The sequence below is a fragment of the Halichoerus grypus genome, chromosome 11, assembly GCF_964656455.1.
Source record: "Halichoerus grypus chromosome 11, mHalGry1.hap1.1, whole genome shotgun sequence".
Classification (NCBI taxonomy): Eukaryota; Metazoa; Chordata; class Mammalia; order Carnivora; family Phocidae; genus Halichoerus; species Halichoerus grypus.
The window spans coordinates 24,751,086-24,772,580 of NC_135722.1; the positions used below are offsets into that span (position 1 = coordinate 24,751,086).

The 21,495-nt window shown below is 38.7% G+C and overlaps 1 protein-coding gene across 1 annotated transcript; it reads left to right on the forward strand.

The window, feature by feature from the left end:
- The first annotated feature begins 53 nt into the window (after nucleotides 1-53).
- On the forward strand, nucleotides 54-20,788 carry APIP (APAF1 interacting protein). Its single transcript, XM_036106951.2, has 7 exons — nucleotides 54-327; nucleotides 9,572-9,672; nucleotides 13,705-13,753; nucleotides 14,848-14,965; nucleotides 16,819-16,954; nucleotides 19,685-19,852; nucleotides 20,462-20,788. Exons 1-7 carry the CDS (start codon nucleotides 271-273, stop codon nucleotides 20,559-20,561), a joined length of 729 nt encoding a protein of 242 aa, XP_035962844.1. The 5' UTR covers nucleotides 54-270; the 3' UTR covers nucleotides 20,562-20,788.
- The last annotated feature ends 707 nt before the right edge of the window (nucleotides 20,789-21,495 follow it).

Genomic DNA, 21,495 nt, shown 5'->3' on the forward strand with positions numbered 1-21,495 from the left:
GTGCTGTGAGTCTCCGAGGCGAGAGGCCCTCCTTAGTCCCGCCTCCAACCTCGTTCGCCCCACCTCCCGGCCAGGCGGCTGCGCCTCCGGATCTCCCGTCCGCGAGGCCCTCCGAGACCCGCCTTCCGCCTCGTCCGCCCCGCCCCCGGGCTGCCCTCAGCGCCGCCCGATTGCAGTTGTGGCCTCACCACAGAGGGGGCTTAGCCCAGACTGAGCGCGGGTCCCGAAGCCACGCGAAGATAGGAGGCGGTGGTTCTCCTCATCCGGGCCATGTCGGGCTGTCACGCTCCGGAGGGAGACTGCGGCTCGCGGTGCTGCGGCGCGCAGGTAGGGGCGGGGCCGGGAGGTGAGGCGCTGGTGACACGCGGCGGCGGGAGCTGGGCCCCGGCCCGGGGTGCCTGGGACCCGTGCGGACGCGACCCCGCTCTCCGCCGCCTCGGCTCCCCAGGCCGACCCGAGGCCTCGGCCCCGCCGCGGTCCTGCTCCCGGGGTTGGGCTCCGACGGCGGGCGCTGAGCGCCGGGCGCCAGACACTTTAAAGGGAAAATAACGGAGGAGAGCGCCGGGCATCTTGAGTGTGTTTTGAAACAACTTTTTGGGGGCAATAAGGCCAAACTAGGCAACGGGAAGCACTGAGTGGAAATGAAGCTAAGACTGTTTGCTCTCGAGCTTATTTTCTGCGCCCTTGGCGACCAGCCCGACGTTTGGCAGGCAGTAGGCGCTCTGGAAACGGTGGCCAGATCGGGGCCGCGCTGCAGTAGCCAGCGCTTTCCCGCTCTGCCTGCCTCAGTTTAGAGTGATTATGGGATGATCATAGAAGCTTTCTTCCTTGAGCAGGAGTCAAAGGAAAATCCACCCTCGGGCTGCATCTGCTTTTCATTCACTGGGTATACTCACCAGCAGTTTTATGGAACACCAGTGTGCTCAGGGATACAGCAATGATTAAGACAAATGGCCTGGCGTCTGGAGGAAGACTAGACAAATAAACAATTACAATACAATGTGAGAAGCCCTGCTTCAGAGGCAGGGAAAGCCCCCCCCACCCCAAAATTAGCCCTCTTATTCCCCCTGTTATTCTTTCTTAGGACTGAAGGTCCCAATTAAAAAGTAATAACACATGGGAGATTTTATTGCAAAATACTTGTCAATCTCGTTTGAATAAGTAACTCCCCAGATTACCAAAGACGACTGTGAGGATGGAATGCTGGACAGGGACAGTTGGATGGGAAGGGGGGAGACATTGGATACAGGACAGGTAGCTAGGCAGGTGTGTGTGGCAAGTGAGGAAAGGAACCTGTTAGTAGAATGTTGCTAAGATGTTTCAATAGCCCATGTGTTAATGCCCCAGGTAAATAAATCGTGGTGAAATAAAATCTAAAAGCAATCCCTTTATCAAGGGATCTGAGAATAGACAAAAATTCTCAAACCAAACACTGCCGACAGACAATTCGGTGAACAGGCATGTTTAGTTCACTCGTTGTTTGTAAAAAAATTTGAGCCAACCTTTCAAAATGGAGAACACTTAAAACTTTAGAACATCTGATGGCATTGGGCTTGTATTCCTTCATGGGGTCTAGATTGAGCTGACTAGTGACTACCACCTAAATGTGCTTGCCAGGTTGCCACAGCTCCTCCACTCACAACAGATTTGCATATGCACTTAAATAAACCACTTCTGTAAGCTTGGTTCAGCCCCTGGGCCACCAGTTTGTAACCTGTGATATAGGACTTTTCTTAATGTAGATGTGATCTTAATCCAGTCAGTGTTTATTGAACAAAGCACTGTGGTAAGTGTATCGCTATATCAAGAGCATGTTCCCTGCCCTTCAGGGAGCTATGCTTAGCTGGGAAATAAACCAAGAACTACTTCTATTTTTTAATTATACCTTACCTATCACAGTGTCCTATATGTGTTAACCCTGAATAATAAATATTTGTGCTTTGATATTACAGTAACACAAGGTCTTCCAATATCCTTCCCTCTGTTTTCCTTGACCTCACCAGATCTCCACCCTCCCCTCCACTCTAGGAACCCATTCCCACGGCCATATCCTTCCCCGCCCAACCACTACCCCTTCAGCCCACACTTTTTTGGGTGAAGGATTTTTCTTTTTTACTCATACAGGTCTCTGTGTGTAGCCTCTATCAAGCCTCTATCGTAGGATCCTCCATCCTGTATTACAAATAATTGCCTTTACTTAAATGCCTCCCACTCAGAATCCCCAAGAGATGGAGGGGTGTCACTTGACATATACAAATACTATTGAGTCCTACTGCAGCTAGCTCCTAAGCACCTCATGGCAGCCCCCTGAGGAGCTTCCCTTCACATTACCTTAAGTGACTATCCCCAAACCTCACCATCTCACCCCATCCTCTCCTCCAAGCCTGTTTTGAAGATGACTTTGCCTCCAAAATCACAAAGAAAATGAAGCTGTTAAGTGTGAACTTCTTAACTTCAATTTCTTCCTGTTACCACCTACGTTATAATGTGAAGGTTAAGAACAAGACGTCTAGAATCTGACTGCCTGTGCAAATCTTGGTTCTGCCAGTTGCCATCCGAGTGGTCTTGGACACAGTAATCTTTCTTAGTGTAACACAGTTGTTATAAGGATTAAGCTAAGTTGTGCATATAAAGCCTTTAGTATGTGTTATAAAACAAGTATTCAATAAATGTTAACTATTTTTGTTATTAATTGTATTATTACACATTTTCCTGCATCTTTCTTCTTCCTCCTGTCTAAGATAAATACCTCCCTGGTCTAATTCCAACTGCTTGCTCTGTCTCAGCAAAGATTGACCTATTTATTAGGCTTTTGTTTTCCTATGCCATTAATCTCTCCCCTTTCCCTAATTTTACCTTTTAGCGTGTAAAGAAAACTCTATGTTAACTAGTTTCCCCTTCTGTTCCCTATCCAGCCTTTCACTGCAACACTATAGAAAGAGTCCTTAGAATTCTCTGCCTTTCAGTTTTATTCACTTCTTCACCCACTGAGATCTGGCTTCTACACCCAGTCTATTGAAACAATTCTTACTTAAGATCATGGTTGACCTAATTTACAAATACAGTTGGCCTAGCAAAACCCCAGCCTAAGATGAACACTACTAACTATGGTTTTTGTGATTGCACTGAGCTGCATTCCTAGAGAAAACTACACAACTACACTGACCGGCCTTGCTTCATCTTCAACATGTCAGCCTCAGATTGACACTTAACACTGCCCAACAACCATCCTGGGTTTCCCCAGTACTTTACTGTCCCACTCCCTGAGATGACTGACATATACCTTTTATTATCTTTTCAAGCCTCCCATACCCTGTGCTCACATTGTTACTCAGCTGATGACTTTGTTTATACTTAAGAAAATAGAAGACATTGGATATGAACTTACCTTCTACCACAAAACCTACCGATCTGCCTAAACCTGAACCCGTCTGCTCAGTTCTCAAGATGGAAGAAGCCCAATCCCTCCACTTGTGCCCAGGATCTCCCTCCCCTCTCACATCCAGAAGTTGTTTCTCTCCCTCTCCCTGTCTCTCCTACCATGAATCCATTCCCTCTCAGCAAGACCATTCTCATCAGCATGGCTTCCAGGCCCCTGCAAACTCATCTGTGCTTTCCTTGTCAGTACTCTGCTCAGACCACCTGGCCTTTTTTTTATTCCTTAAACATGTCAAGCACTGTCTCACTCCAGGGCCTTTACATCTGCTGTATTCTTAGGGTGGAGTGCTTGCTGTTCCCCAACACAAAACCTTGCATGTGAGGGGCACCTGGGGGGCTCAGTCAGTTAAGCATCTGCCTTCTGCTCAGGTCATGATCTCTGAGTCCTGGGATTGAGCCCCGCTCAGTGGGGAGTCTGCTTCTCCCTCTCCTTCTGTCCCTCCCCACCTTGCTTCTGTTTGCGTGCGCGCTCTCTCTCAAATAAATAAAATCTTAAAAAAAAAAAAAACCTTGCGTATGCAAACACACTTATCACACACTGTTTTTTTCACACTTTGTAGGCCTTAGATCCTCAAGTGCCCAGAGAGGCTATCCTTAACCACCTCAATCAAGTCAATCTCTGCTATGTTTCTATAAGTTCCTAGTTTGTTTCCTTCTTCCTACCTATTATAATTTATTCTTCTCTTTGCTTTTTCAAAACTACCCTCCAGAATGTAAATTTCTTTAGCGCAGGGACTTGGTCAAGAGTTCACAGCCAAATTGCCAGGAAATGCTTGGCATACTCCCACTGTGCTTCATTAAGACTTAGCTCAGCCATCCCCTCCTCTCTGAAGCTTTTCCCAACTCCTGCTCTCTCCCACCACTGGCTCTGCCCCCCCAAGCAGTAGCTTCTTTGGACTGTCTTGTATTATGTATTGCTTTGTCCTTTCATAACTTCTTTACTAGATTGTGAGCTTCTCAAGAGTAAGGATTTTTATCTTACTCAATATTCATTTTTTTCAGGGCTTGCAGTAAAAGTTTGCTGAATGAATGAATGAGAAGGCTCTATAATACCAAAGGAGAAGTATATAAAGCAAATGCCATGGCACAGGATTAGAGGAGGGAGTGATCATTTCCTGCTGGGATGATGACAGAAGGAATCCCAGGTGAAGTGGGTAGGGAGTGTGGTATAAAGGCCTACAAGCAGGAGTCTGATAGCTAGAGTTGGGATAATTGAAAATCCAGCATGAGCATTAACAGTGCAAAGAAAAAAAGATGCACTTGCTTAGCAAGAAAATATGTCTTAGTTAGCTAGTGCTCCATAACAAATACCCCAAAACTTAGGCTTAAAACACAAGCACTTACTGTCTTACAGAGTTTCTGAGGATTAGGAATCCAGGAGCATTTGGCTCAAGGTTCTGGTTCGGGGTTGCTCATAAGGTGGCAGTCAGACTGTCTGCTGGAGCCACTGTCCTCTCAAGGCCTGACTGCAGCTGGAGGGTCCGCTTCCAAGCTTGCTCACGTGGTTGTTGGCAGGCCTCCATTCCTCGCTGATTTTTGTCCATACACCTCTTCACCACATGGCCTTCTGCGTAGGCCGAGTACCCTTACCACATAGCAGCTGGCTCACTCCCCCGGAGCGAGTGAGCCAAGAGAGAGCACCCAAGACAGGAGCTGCAGTGCTTTATAAGCTAATGTCAGAAGTGACCTACTATCACTTCTGCCCTTATACTGCAGTCTGTTGGTCACGCATGCCCCCATACAATGTGAGAAGGACTACACACCAGGGTGTGAATACCAGGAGGCAGGGACCATTGAGAGCCATCCTGGAGGTTGACTACAACTAGGTTGAACAGAACTGAGAGATTTATATAAACATAAACTGAAAGAAAATATTTGAAAAGGTAAAGTGGGGCAAGAAAGCAGAAGGACTTAAGTAACAGACTATGGATGTGGCATTTGTGCATTCTGTGATTGGAGGATGGGGTTCAGTGATCAAAGTAGTATATTCTTTTAGTACCAAAAGGAGAATGGAGGCTAAGCTAGAGAAGAAGGAGAGGAAGGAGAAATTGTGGGCAAGGAGACTAAATAGGGAAAGATAACCTTATTCCTCCCCAAATGTGAGTCCCTGAAAGAGTTTTTACTCAACTGTTGCAAAATAGAAAACTCAGGATAATGAAAAAGTGAATTTCACAAAATTAATGCATTCAGTTTAAAGGACTACCTTTTATTCTGAGATGACCCTACTTTTTTATGTTAAAAATGCATTTTTTTGAAGAAGGTGATAGTAGATGGTTAAATGTAATAAATGTTCTAACTTGGCAACCTTATGACAGTCCCTAAAATTTAAACAACAACAAACTGCTGGCCTATCTAGGGAAGTCTGGAAATCACGGATACAGATTATTAACGTAAGGAAACTGATACCCAGAAAAGGTCACTGACTTGCCTGAGGGCACTCAGCTAGTGGAGGGTCAAAGCTGAAGCCAAGCTTCAGGTCTTCTCATTTCTTCTAGGCACTGCTCAGCTGATGTGAAGAAGAGTTTTTAAGTATGGCGAAAGCGAAAGGGAGAAATAGGGCTCTGAGTGGAGGTGAAATTGCAAAGAAAACCAGTATGCACAGAGAGGAGAATGAGACAGAGAGAAACAAAGCCCAGGGACTGAGAAAGTGCTGACAACGTGGCTGTGCCTTCATCTAGTCCCTTCCTCAGGCCAGTGTCAAGAATTTTGAAGGACTGAAATGAGCAAAAAAAGATCACTAGGTGTCTTAGGGCCATCTTGGAGCTATTGTGCAATCCTGTAAACTGTAGAATGCTGACACAGTGCAGATGATTATTGGTCATAGAAATGCGAGCTGTATTCTGGACATTCAATTTGTTGCTGCCTGGAGGATATTGTCCAGTTTTTCCTTATTTGTAAATCTAGGATTCATGATTACTTTATAGGGGTGTGTGTTTTGCATTCTCTTTGGACACAGTTGTATCATCTTTCTGGTTCCGTCATTAATAGATGGGTTAAATAATGTCTTTCACACGTTTATTTTATAGTTGTGTGAGAGTCCCCCAGGAAAACCTCTGTCCAAGCAGTACATGTCTCTCTTATGCTTAAATTGAAAGAAAAGGTGGGGGAGGGGATTAGAGTCATTGTTGGCTGTGAGCAGGTGTCTCAGTGACAGTAGAGTTGATTTCCTTAAAACAACTGGATTGAAAAATTGGAAAAATAAAGTGTTGATTCAACTGCTTTTTAGACTTTAATGTTTTTAATAGACACAAAATACTGTTAAATGTTTCTCCCTCACAGTATAGGACCTCTACTGTAAGAAATTGATTATAATCCATCTTTAGATATGTCCTTCAACCTTCTTACTCTGATTGAAAAGCCAGACATAACAGTAACAGACAAGTAATATTATTGACATTCAGGGGAGAAGTAAATGTTAACTAACCTTTTTCCTTCTTGTCTATTCTTATTGAAATGTATGTTCTGGTATTTACTTCCTTACCATTCTGAACAATTTAGATGACTGCATTTTACCCAGTATATCTGTTAGTTCCCACTGCTCAGTGATTATTTTCCTTGAAATTGTAATTTTGTGGGTTTGAACAGTTGAATGAAACTTTATTAACAACAGCTGCCTTATCATTGTTATTCCTGTAGCACGAAGCGGGCTAATTGCTATAATAACTCAGTACTGGAAAAGACAAAAGGGAAAGGGGAGAGACCCATAATAACAGACCATTTTCTATAACGTTTGCAACTTGCTATGCAAATTGATGGTTTTAAGGATTGGAAGACTGTAGGAGTCTTCTCATTAGCTGTACTTTAATGTATAATTAAAATATCATTTGTATCACTAAAAAAGGAAATAGCAAATGACACAGGGCATGGATAATTCTGGCTAGATTTTGTAAGGACAGATATAAGGAAAGCCAACACAGCATTCTTATTATTTTTAATTCAAGAATTCTTAACACATTAAGAACGGGAAGGAAGGTAAAACTCCAGTTATAAAATAAGTAAGTCACAGGGATGAAAAGTACAACATAGGGAATATAGTCAATAATATTGTAATAACATTATATGTTAACAATGGCAACTATATTTATTGTGATAAGCATTGAGTGATATATAGAACTGTCAAATACAGTATATTGGACACCCGAACTAATATAACACTGAAAAAAAATGGGAGGGAAACTAACATTGACTGTGTCACATATTGTCCTGGATGCTTTATCTTCATTATTTTCTCTTTTTTAAAAAAACTTATTCATCCCATACCTGGAAGCCTATAGCACTGTATCTCATTTTAACCCTCATAATGTTTTCATTTTATGGATTAGTAAAGTGAAACCCAAAGTCATATAAGCAATAAATGGTATAATGTAGGTTTGATTTTATGTCCATTAACTCCAAAGCCTATGTTGATTCAGAACTTTAAAAAATGTTAACATTCCCATGTTCTTAATTTTATATTTTGAAGTCTACTCCATCAAATTATCATTTATAATAAAATACAATGTATATGTAAAATATTAACAGTGAATTTTGGAAAACACCATAATTTCCGAAAGCCAGTTAAATACCTGAACATTTGGTCTGTTCAATAATCATCCTCTTTGGACTCAAAGATGTTTTTCCCCTTTGCTCAGTGCCAAGATTTATCTAGGCAAGCTTCCTTGCTCTGCTTTTGTGCACAGAGGGTCTATGTCTTGTTCACCCTTACCTGGAGGGTATAGCCCGTTGTCTGGTCTCAAACCTGTGAAGGGATTTTTCTATCAGGTACCCCATTCTGAGCACATCCTGTGTTTTATCTCGTGTTTCTAGTGGCTTGCATAGCTATAAAATTGGAGCTTAAGCTCACCAGAGTTCTGCAAATACTTTCAGGGAAATTACGACTTCAGAGCTTCCTTCCCAGGTAGATTCACCCTGGTTTCTTTTATGGATACTGTCAATTTCCAGCCAGCTCAGCAATTTAATTTGAAATGTTTTTAAAAAATTTATTCAGCATTTTTAGTTGTTTTCAAGTTAAGAGTAGTATTTCATACTGCCAAAAATAGAATTCATTATATTTCTTTATTACTATTTTTGTTTTCATTAATTTTCATTTTAAAAAATGGGGGAAACATTGGTTTTTTTTTCCTAAAGAAGTAATCATTAAACTTAATAAAAATAAGCTCTTATTTTAACTTGACTTACTGTGCTAATCATTTCACAATACATACAAATATCTACTCTTTATCCACTAATATAATGTTATATGTCAATTCTACTTCAATAAAAATACATAAAGCTCAAAATTTATCCCAACATGCATACATTTGTTCCTGTACACACATATCTTCATAAAAATGAGCCCAGAAAGTATTCATTGTGATTGCTTCTGAGTGAGTCCTTTCCATGTTATTTTCTTGAAATTATATTCCATAGTGAGTAGATACTGCTTTTGTAATAAGAGAAAACAATGTAATCACTGGAAAAAAGATTTTAGAATAAAAATAAAATTGAAGCCAACACAGAATATGAATACATAGCTGTCGTATGTATATCATGACTTAATTGAATAAGATGTTTTGTGTAAAGAAATTCGCTGGACAGACGGAATCATGTTCCTCTCAGCACTAGATACTATTTCAGCCATTGCAATAGACACATATATACTAGGCGTTTCCCCAACTTGTTCTTGCAGCCTGTCCCATAGTGTTGGACTAAATGGCCCTATTCTGAATAATTTCAGGTTGCCAAAATAACATAGTAGATCCACCTTCTAAACATTAAAAACAAAGTATGTTTTGTAATAGTTTTTTCCCTCATGGTACCTTCTCTATGGTAGATTTTCTTAAACTTCCTTACATTGGCTTTTTAAAAAGATTTTATCTATTTGAGAGAGAGAGAGAGAGAGCACAAGTGGGGGGATGGGAGAGGGGCAGAGGGAGAGAGAGAGAAGCAAACTCCCCTATAAGCAGTGAACCCCTCACCCCATGTAGGACTCAATCTCAGGACCCTGGGATCATGACCTGAGCTGAAGGCACATGCTTCACCAATTGAGCCACCCACGCACCCCCTTACATGGGCTTCTTAACAGAGATGTCAGCTAGAAAAGTCACTTGATAATATAATATCTATTGGAAAAAATCATTATCTTCTTTTTAAGGACAAGGAACATCCAAGATACCTGATCCCAGAGCTTTGCAAACAGTTTTACCATTTGGGTTGGGTCACTGGGACTGGAGGAGGAATTAGCTTGAAACATGGGTAAGTTTGGGGCTGATTTCATTTCTGGGAATTGTCCATATAAGTAGCCCAATGAAGAGCCTAATATGTGTTATGTCTAAAGAACACCTGGTGCCCAGTTTTATGTGATACTGAAAATATTTAGTTTCTAAATGGAGAAATGAATAGTTGCATAACTGAATACTTGTGCAGAAATTGTAGATACAATAAATACCTAAGGGTTTAAGAACCACAATTTCTAATCAGAATAATTTGGTCCTCAGTCTTCGGAGTACCAAAGTTAAATAACATGTTGCCAACTATGTTTATATGGCTGGAATTAGAAAAGGTCCCCTCTAGGTGGACAGGATTTGTTTTAAAGGTTCAGAGACATATTTTAAAAGTCACTTAAATACAGATGACGAACCATCAAAAATACTAAAAAAATACATTTTATTAAGTCAAAAGACAGGCAATATGCCTTTCTAAATGCATCATGTGTCATCACTAATGGACAGCACCTGCTGGTCTTTGTTGCTCAGAGGACAAAACAAGAGGGACTGGCTGAAACAGAAGGAATGAATATTATTTAATTGTTCATGATATTTATTCAGTGTCTTTCCTCCAAGAAGATGAAGTAGTACATAACCTAACAATGAAAATACAGGTTGTGGAATCTCATTCTTTTCAGTGTTTCCGGAAGAGGATGAATTTTTTTTCTCCTGAAATGTTTTAGGAATAGTATTGTCTGGAGGCTGAATGTTAAACTGAGTAACTTGATTTCTTTATCCTAATTCACTTTCTTTAACAAAATTGAGTTACTATAACACCTGTATGATACTGAATATATACAGTAACACCCCCTAGGAGGCTCCATTTCCTAGAAAGGAATGGAGCGTAAAATTTAATCAGAACATCTAGAACAAAAGGGGTTTTTCAGCATTCCACAAGATGATGCCAGTGAAATTTCACCTGCTTCAAATTACCAAGTAACTCACGGAATATTAATTGAACTGTGGCAACACTAGGGGGCCTTAACTGTCGCAGTTACGTGTATAGGGATGCCCTCTGTCTGGAAGGGTCATGTTCCTCATGGGACATCGTACATCCTCTGTGCCTCCTCTCTTACCATCACCCCGTGTTCCTGTGTCATTTCAGTACTTTGCCAGTTTTCAGGTGATTTTGCCAAAACTTCCAAGTTGACCTGTTCAGAACAAGGCCCTAAGATAACATTTTCATGTATCCACTTAGTTGTGTTCCCAGTAATTTGGTTTCTCAGCTGTATTTATGATAAATCATACTCTAAACATTGCCTTTAGTTAACTGCTTTTTATTCGCATATGCAGAAAGTTTATGTATGTACAAAATAGAGCTTTCTACCCAGCTGAGTTACAATAACCATTTTCTAAGTGGCTCTTTTAAAAAACAGCCACATTCTTTATCATAAAGACATAAAAGACTGTGTTCTTTCTAGAAGAATTTTGTTAACCCATGCACTGAAATTGTGGGTGGTCACTCTAAAACACTCACTGGCACCTTTTAAAATTAAATGGTTTTTACAGCACTACAATCAATTTATGGGGACATTGCATCATAAGCAAAAAATGCTTTGCCCTCAGTTAGATTCTTAATGGGTAAGGAGCTCCTCCTGGAGGTCACAGGTGGAAACAACCACAATTTTATGGCATTGGAATTTTATTTGTGCTTTACAGAGTAAGATGGGTAATTTGTAGGAAAACGTCCAGTTTTTTTCCTAATATTTAAATGACTTCATAAGCCCCCATCATTAACTTTATCCACTATGTTATTCTCGTGTTGTTAGTGAAATTTTGCTTTTCTTTGTCTGAAGCTTAAAGCAAATAAATTTGGAATGAAGGATACACCCAATAGATTGTGTTTGGGAATATAAAATTTACTGATTCCAAGGTTTGGCTGATACCATTCTAGATTATGCTACTTGTGTGTAGTCATAAAAGATGTATATAAAAGATACCTTAAGATCCATATGAGTGTTAAATCAGAAGGAGGAAATGGAAGACCAAGAAAATGACAGTAATCATAAGCAATTCCAAGATACCCAACAGCCACTGTGTTTAGGTTGGGTCATTATCATTCACATTTAGCATTTCCTGTTTTCATGGTATGTTATCGTCGTGTGTCAGATACACTAATCCTATGGCATGCTATTAGAATGAAAATTAATCAACCCATACTGTAGACAAAATAACTGAGGCATATAGTAAGATTTACATTTTTTAAAATAACTAGACAGTAAAAAAAAAATAGAAGCAACTGAACACAGATATATTATGAACTCTTGAGTTTTGTCCTCTTCCTTACCAAGTAGTTAAAGAGCAGAGAGTATGGAGAAATAAATTCCAAAACTTAATGCCTTCAAATTCAAAATGCTTTTTGATTGCAGCTTACAGCACCAAGTAAAGACTTCACTTCTAATCTTTGGCATATTTCCCTCCTAAAATAAAGGCTCTATCATCTTCCTATTTTTATCCAGATAGTTCCTTCTTTGTAGGTGAAAATGTATTTTTTCCACAATCTATTTAGCTAATCTTTTAATTACCCAAGGTGATCAGTCTAAACTGATTTTTGTTTTCAGAAAGGCAGCAATAAAAACAGATTTAGATTACCAAATCATTTGAATAAACAGAATACCCTGGATTTTTCCACTTTGTAGATGGATTTTATTTACCAACAGGCTGTTTTGAACTTATTTGGGTCTGTTCCCAGATTGCATAAATTTCTCCACACACAAGACTTACCCTACAAGTCCACTGACTTCGTACCACACATGATTCTCGAAATGATTCCATGTTACCCAAGGACAAAAGATTTGGATCTCTGGTATTTGCAAAGGGCCCTTTTTTAACAGTATGATCCCTACCAATTCCACTGATTCCGGAGGAATGCCACTCCATGTTTTCTTATGCAACAAAGCCTTACATAAAGCGAGCTATGTCGTTGTGAAAACAAATGATTGGATATAGCTTGCTGTGCTTTGGATTTCTCTCCCATTTTCAGGCATTTATTTTGTAGACCTTAGTTTACAAATGGACCCTTAAAGAAACTTTCATTTTTGTCAGTTACAAATCTATAGGTTTATTAATAATCCCAACAGGATTGATAGCTTGATTCGATATAGGCCATCATCCTCATTTTCGCTAGGGAACAGTTAATATTCAGTGTCCCTCTATCCATGGCTCAGGGGCAAAAGCTGGAGCGTGCAGGTGCTGGGATTTCCTTCATTTGTATGTGGCAGCTCTTAAAACCCTCTGGCAGCAACTGAAACTGATAAGGACCTTTAGAGAAGATTTTGAAATTAATTTCCAAATCAAATTTGAGAGTACTTTCTGATAAATGGTATATTATAGCATCTCCCTTAGCACAACATTCTATAACAGAAAGATCTCCAGATGTAGGCATGCCTTTTATATTTTTAACTTTCCGCAGTTGTTTTAGCTTTATTACCAAATATTTTCACAAGAAAGATATGCTTTTCAAATAGGAAGCATATATTCCACCCAAAAAGTAGCTGTGTTAATGTTGTAATTTAATAAACTGTCCAGCAGGGGTCCCCGAACTTCATGTTTTATAAGAAGAGCATTTCAAGCAATAAAATTAAACTTGATCCCTTGTAAGACAGAGATCTACTCCTCATGAGAATATTTTCTTCTGATTGGATTTTATAATAACTATTCCATGTATAATAAGATAAACTGCTTACTCATGCTTAAAGATGCTAAAGACTTGTGTTTTCACAGTTGTATTTCCCCTAACCAGATAATTCTGATTACCATTGATTTTGCACTGTAAAAAGAAATAAAGAAATATATATGAAAACTATCAAAATTTTACTTTGTTACCAGCACTATAAAGACATTACCAGTAATTTGGTATTCTTTCTATACAGCATATACCATTAATTAAATCAAGCAGCTTTCTGTGTGACTTGATTTATAAAGAATATTGATGATTGGACTGCAAGAATACACTTGTCCTTGGTCAAAAGCAGAAGAGTAGAGTTAAATAAATGCCAATTTTTTTATTTTGTGTTACCAGCAATGAAATCTATATTGCTCCTTCAGGAGTGCAAAAGGAACGGATTCAGGTATGTTAAAGGGATCCTTCTTAACTCCAAGTGCCTTCTCTTCTCTACTTGACTACTGTTTTGTGAAAGGGAATTAATTTTAAAAGTTTTAAGGGGGGGGTTATAGTGTTATAATTTAAATAATCAATAAACATTTGATAAGTAACTATTAACCATTTTTTTAAGGTGATTAAGTAATCTCCATGCAACTAATATGTTTTGAATTCTCATTCAACCTCTAGAGGGCACAAGGGAATAGTGCAATCTTTACAAAGTGATTATAATTTTGCAGCATTATAGCATCTTTATCAGGCTAGTAGGGTAGTCACATTGATAGTCTCAAATGGACCAAACTGGCTCATATTTAACAATAGCAAAGCTATTCCAATCTAAAGTTATAAAACTTTATTTCAAATTTTTGAGAAGTCTCATTCCATATTAATGCTTAGGAGACTCAAAAGCTAGTTAAAACAAACATCTAACACTTAACTTCTAGCTAAGGCATAATGCTTCATTAATGAAACATTTAGATTGTAGTTTGTAATAAGCCCTGGCAAGGGAAAGTCACAAGTTGGAAGTATGCACGCACTACTAGGAAAAATCTGCATCTGCTTAACTGCTTGAACTTTAAAATAATATACCTTATTGAGGTGAACATTTCTGAGTATCAGTTAAAACGTTTCTCAGGAGATTAGAAATTCAACTCTATATTTTTCTCATATCATGACATATAAAAAAAGAACTGTAGCACCCATCTCAAAATGATGATTTCTTTGTATAGCTTCTCTGAAATATAATTGTGAAATTGCAGGGAAAATCTAAGAAGCTACATGAATGAAAACAGCAATATTATTACATACATACGAAATTTTCCATATCAATTGTTTCTTCAAATTCTAAAGGAAGAATTTTAACTCTCGAGAATATTTTTATCAGTAGAAACATTTTTTTATTTCTCAAAATGGCTTAAAGAGTTTCAAAGAGAAACTACATATGGATATTTAAAATAGGAGTTAAATATGCATACATATATATTAGCACACACAAGAAAAGGGACACTTCTAAATGATATTGTATAAGCCTTTTTTTTTTCTTTTTCCCCCCTCTGTAAACAGCCTGAAGACATGTTTGTTTGTGACATCAATGAACAGGACATAAGTGGACCTCTGCCGTGTAAGAATCTTAAAAAAAGCCAGTGTACTCCTCTTTTCATGAATGCTTACACAATGAGAGGTAGGCAGAAAATGGGTTGAATGTAAAGAATATTTGCTACAGAGTAGATTCCTTAAATAATTGTAATTATTGTTGTAGTTAACATTTCTTGAATACCTACTATGTGTAAAAACTTTAAATATGTTGGGGCACCTGGGTGGTTCAGACGGTTAAGCGTCTGCCTTCAGCTCAGGTCATGATCCCAGGGTACTGGGATCGAGCCCCACATCAGGCTCCCTGTTCTGTGGGGAGCCTGTTTCTCCCTCTCCCTCTGTCCTTCCCCCTAGCTTGTGCCCTCTCTCTTTCTCTCTCAAATGAATAAATAAAATCTTAAAAAAAAAAACTTTAAATATGTTAACACATTCAGACCTCAAATCAGCCTAGTGGAGGTCCATTGTTACTCCATTTTATATACCAGAGGACAGAGGATCTGGGAGATTTTCCTAAAATAAATAGCTAGTGAGTATTGGGGCCAGAATTTCAACCTAGTATGACTCCACTAGATTGTCAAATTGACTAAATACTATATTTACAATCAGATTCCCACTTCTAGTTTAGAGTTAAACCTCTGGGAACTTGTAGTAGAAGTAAGTCAAATTATAAATGAGGGGAAATTGTGGCCTTTACTTTAGTAGGACTGGTCCTCTCTTTTTTAAAAATGTACTGTACAAGGAGCGCCTGGGTGGCTCAATTAAGCATCTGCCTTCGGCTCAGGTCATGATCTCAGGGTCCTGGGATCGAGCCCCACGTTGGGCTCCCTGTTCATCAGGGAGTCTGCTTCTCCCTCTCCCCTTGCTGGTGTGCTCTCTCTCTTTCTCTCTTAAGTGAATAAATAAAAAATCTTTTTAAAAAATGTACTGTACAATAAAAGTAGGAGTCTTATTTTAATTCCCAGAATTTGCAGTAGAAAATCAGTCTGGAAAGGTTGAACTTAGAGGACAGCATGAAAATAGAAAATTATAACTGGCTCAACCATAGCAATAAAGGCATTAGAACCGTGCTTTAATATAGCCACTGAATGAAATCAGGATTGAGTCTGTGATCATGCTATGTTCTGTTCCTGGACTTTGTCAGCTGCTCCTGAGAGGGCAAAACCTCAGCAACAGATTCTAACAGAATGAAGCCCCTTTCCCAGCAAAAAGCTAAATAAACTTCCAATCGCAAAAATAGCCATTACTGAACTTTATAGCATACAAATCCTTTTTAGGTAAATCCATTACAATTATACCTTAAAATCCCTACCACCCCTTATGCTACCAAGACATGGCCTGCACTATGAAACCCAACTCACTGATTACGGGTCACACTGACCCCGAAGTCAAATCCAAGTGCTGCCACAACTATCTGTGAACATAGACAAGTTATTCCACATCTCCAAGCTCCCTACTTCCTTGACCATCAAGTTGGGGAGAGAGAATTTCCGTCTATGGTTGTCGTGATGACTTAAGAGCAAGAGGTAACATATAAAGGGGATTTGCCCAGTGCCTGGCACAGAGGAACCCCTAATTAAATGGTACCATTTTGACTATGGTCTCCATGATTATTACAGCTGTACTTCAGACCATCTAAAGCTATTTCTTGAGCACGTGTGAAGTATTGTGCATTGTCCTGATGCGGATAAAGCTTAAATGCCTTTTACTTTCCAGCTTCTCTATTACCATTTCTCTCTTCCTCCCTCCCTCCCTTCCTACCCTCCTGTCTATTGCCACCTTATGATTCCATGCCAAGAAAAACAAGTTCAAAATCATATACAAATGTGTTTTATTTATTTATATATATATATATACACACACACACATATATATTTATATATATTTCTTTAAAAGGTAACATTTTGTTTTCACTGAGCATGTGACTTTTTTTTCTTCCTCCAGGAGCAGGTGCAGTGATTCATACCCACTCAAAAGCTGCTGTCATGGCCACCCTTCTCTTTCCAGGACGAGAGTTTAAAATTACCCATCAAGAGATGATCAAAGGAATAAGGAAATGTACTTCAGGAGGGTATTATAGGTATTTTTTTCTATTTTTGCTTAAGTAATTTGAAAAGTATTTTTCTGTCTTTTGATAAAGAAGCTACTGATCTTTCTATGCCTTTAATGAGATGTTGTGGGATCTACGTTAAATAATAGCCCACTTACTATTATTACTATTATACAGAATTCTTCTCAGTGACACAAATCAGATGCCTCCCCTCCTCCTCCCCTACCCCAACTTGGTAAATTATTAGCAACACGAATAATGAAACATTTGTCAGAGTAAGGTGAAAAACCCTTGGCTGAGCTTTCTATAGAGACAGAAAGATTATGTTCCGTATGGAATCACCCAGAGAGCAAGATCCCCTCACCTTCACTAGGTCTCCGGGAAGCTTCAGCCCTTACTGAAGTTTCTACTTCATCTTGATTTAATTTAGTATTTCTAGAACATTTTCGTATTTATAAAAGTTGTACACTTATTTCAATTAAGTAGATCTCTGTATTTTTATAATTTTTCAGTATGGAAAGTGGCATAGATGGTATAGAACCTTCTAGATAAAATCAAATAAATCCACCAGCCCACCAAAATGTAGAATTATTTGCCAATCTACACGGGAAGAAACGTGTTCTCAGTGCTCAGGTACAAGCTAAGTATTTCATTTGAACGTATTGGCATTCTTATTTCTGAGCTTATTAATTTGCTAAAGGGCCTGATTCTACCTTATCTAGCGTAGAGGAAATGGGTGCCAGTTTTTCTAAAGTGTTCTGACAGCAATATCTTATTGTTACTCCACGTCGTAGAATGTACAAGTTTAAACTAGTGTGTCAAGAACTTACTATGATTTAATTTTAGTTAATATTTATTGTATGCCTGCAGCATTCGTTAGCACTGTGGAATACCTATTTACAAAAGTTAAATGTTTAAATTATGAAAGTGTACATACTAAAGAAAATATAGCCCCACACTGCCTTTTCCATTCTGGATCTTGAAGGAGAGGCATTATGTGTGCTATTAATTTCCTCAGCACTTGATTCCTTTGGTGAAGAGATAAAAGTAGGTCGGAAGGAGGTGTGAACAGCTGCCTAGAGGAACAGCACAGTAGAATTCCACAGCCTTCGGAATTCTGGGGGGAAAGGAATGTCATGAATGATGTCATTTCTTATGCACCATAACATACACATTTCATATATTATTTTAAATGTTTCAGAACTTAAAGAATACAAACTTTTTTGCAATGTCCTTTGCAATTCTCTTTGAGCCTGGAAATCAGTAACAGGGTCATTATCACCACTCAGGAGGCAGAGATATATCGTTTTATTTTTTTAAGTCCATCTTGAAAAACAAAAACTTTCAAATACATACCTAATTCTCCTCAGGGGAGGTTCCCATATGTAAGTGTAATTGTCCTCTCTCCTGGCAGCAACACGCCGGTGGTAGAGTGAAAAGAACTATTTAATGATCAAAGGACCATCCTGGCTCTGTTCCTCACTTAACTCAGAAGGATTAGTGTTTTGTCTGTAAAGTGGGTGATCGAATTGAATTTCAGGTCTTATTTTGCTGTGATACTATTGTACCCCCCAAAAGATGTCTGACTATTCAGTATAGGCTCGAGGGAGATACATGTTTGTGATTCTCTTGGCCAATATTAGGAAAGATTTGGGATTAGCAATTCATTCCTTCCATATTTAAGAATATTTTTTAATTACTTCTCTTTTACTTAAATGAAATAATAAGGGGCACCTGGGTGGCTCAGTCATTAAGCATTTGCCTTCAGCTCAGGTCATGATTCCAAGGTCCTGGGATAGAGCCCTGCACTGGGCTCCCTGCTTGGCAGGAAGTCTGCTTCTCCTTTTCCCACTCCCCCTGCTTGTGTTCCTGCTCTCGTTGTGTCTCTCTCTGTCAAATAAATAAACAAAATCTTAAAAAAATAATAATAATAATAAACATCTCCATACATGAGAGCTACTTAACCTATACCTGTCCTAAAGTTGCAACTTTTGATAAAACTATACCTAGAACTTTTTTGTTGTTACGTTTGGCCATTACAGAGGTAGTAAAAAAGCAGATGTTACATTAAAAGGCAAGAGAAATCCATGTAAAAGGGAAAACATGTCCAAGTTCGACATGAGCAGGAAGGAAAACGCTTACTTATGCCGATTTTATCACATGTATTTCCCGAAAACAAGATGGAAGTAAAAGAATTCTAACGCCACAGACTTGAGAATGTTCTGAAAATATTATCACACCATTAAGAGTTATTCCCAGAAGGTTCTTGCTATCCCGGTGCCACAAACCACATCTGTATTTATTTATTTGCCTGAGACACTTTGGGGTCTTGCAGAGATAAAAGAAAAGGATTTTGTATCTTTGGAAAATTCATACTTAATAAGCAGTTAAATTGTTAATCCTTTCTATGCTTCTGGTTATCCGATCTATCATTTCCCATCTCCTGTTGAAAATACTTTGATTGTCTCTGCTTCAAGGAAATACTTGTATGATCTTGATAATTTCTTTCTTAGGTTTTGGTATCCTATACAAATTTCTGCCACTTATACTTAGAATAATACCTGCCAAATTCCCAAGACATCTTTTGATACAGCAGTTTATGCAAGATACAGAATAACATGCAACATCTTGTCCATAATTTGGAGTGGCTTTCAGAAATAAAGAGAATGTCTAACTGGTCACTTGAAAAAAAAATTATAAACTTTACATATGAATACGTTTGTTTTAATGGGGAAAAAAATGGCTTGTTTTGTCCTATAGGTATGATGATATGTTAGTGGTACCCATTATTGAGAACACACCCGAGGAGAAAGACCTCAAAGAACGAATGGCTTGTGCGATAAATGAATACCCAGACTCCTGCGCGGTCCTAGTCAGGCGTCATGGCGTGTACGTCTGGGGAGAAACCTGGGAGAAGGCTAAAACCATGTAAGTATCAATCACAGGACATTTGGGACAAATCACCACACTGTCAATGTGAAAGGGAATGGAGTATATTTTATGATTTGAAAGGAAGTAGGATTTTGTGTGTGTGTGTTATTGGTCAGGTTGGTTTAATTTAAGTAGCTTACTAGGTCTAGATATTTGATTTGTATTATGTATTCATTTATTAAGAAATATTTATTGGACAAGCTATGATTTGGCAAGGCGCTATGCACTTGACAAAGAAGGAAATACAGATCTCATTCTCCAAGTTTAAGGCTAGAAGGAAGAATAAAGCTAACCCAAGTTATATAATGATTTGCTACACTTATTTCAAAAAGTGACACATGGTAGAAAACTTAAATTTATGTAAGTAGTATATTTTAAACTCCCTTTTATTTCCTGAGAAGCATGTAATATGATTGCATGATTCAGTAGGATTCCTTTCCATGTTTTAATAATGCTGGGGGCAAAAGGAGAAAAATTTGGCCTGGAATTGAGAAAAAAAAATGCACGAGGAACAGGGTTGGCTTGATAGAGAGGAGAAATGTGATTGGTAGGATTGGAGAACTCTGTTTCACTGAGACCTTCAATTCTTTGCTTTTTCTTTTATAGGTGTGAGTGTTATGACTATTTGTTTGATATTGCTGTATCAATGAAGAAAGTCGGGCTGGATCCTACACAGCTTCCAGTTGGAGAACATGGAATCGTGTAAGACAAATGAAAGTTTAATGATATACACAGACAAAGTTTATCTTGATTATGACTCAAAATGAAACTCGACTATTCTTTTTAATGAATTGAACATTTCCGTGATACTATTAATTTGTCACTAAGTGCTGAAGATGACCACCCTGAGTCTGTTCGGACATTGGACATTATTTGCTTATATTCTTGTAATTTTAAATGACAGTGCAGTGGAATAAAATATTTCATAATGAATGGTTTTTTTTAATGTTTACTTTTAAATCCTTAACAGCAAAATATTCTCCTTTAAATTCCTTTCTTACGTGTACTCCCAGAGAATTCCTCTTATTCTTTAAAGTTACTGATAATGTAGACTTGATGAGAAAATTTCCATTTGTTATGAAATGAGCATTTTCTTATTTTAGTATTGGCATCGTAACATTTATGTGAAAAGTTAAGGCCAAATGTATCTCTCAATGTTGATGTCAAAGCAATTATAGATTTCCCCTATACGCTGTAGGGCTTCCCTATGATAAAACTTAAGGCACTCATTTTATATTGGAATCGATTGTGAAGTTCCCATTAATTCCCACTCTCCTCGCCAAACCAGTGATATAATCAGAAAGTGCTTTCTTTAGGGTAGCCAAAAGCAACATCACCTTGATCATAAAGGTTTCACTTGGTGAAGGCTCTTTTCAGTTGGGGGAGAAAGATCAATAATGTACTCTCTCCACAGTCTAAATCTCATACACCCCCTCTCAGTTTCCCGTCCTCTACTCTTTGAGTTCATTTACCCCAGGTCTTTCACTCCAGCTCCTGGATCACACCCTTTGTCATTATCTAGACCCCATTCCTGTCCTTGCTTCCTCCCTTATGAAGCCTAGATGACAGCCCCTATTTGCACCATTCCGTGGCAAACATCCCAACCCCCTTGTACCGTGCTCCCTCCGTCACAAGCACCT

Coding starts and splice junctions, on each gene's coding strand:
- APIP (XM_036106951.2), top strand. CDS start 271: ATGTCGGGCTGTCACGCTCCGGAGGGAGACTGCGGCTCGCGGTGCTGC. Junction 13,754..14,847: donor TGCAAAAGGAACGGATTCAG/GTATGTTAAAGG, acceptor CTCTGTAAACAG/CCTGAAGACATGTTTGTTTG. Junction 14,966..16,818: donor GAATGCTTACACAATGAGAG/GTAGGCAGAAAA, acceptor TTCTTCCTCCAG/GAGCAGGTGCAGTGATTCAT.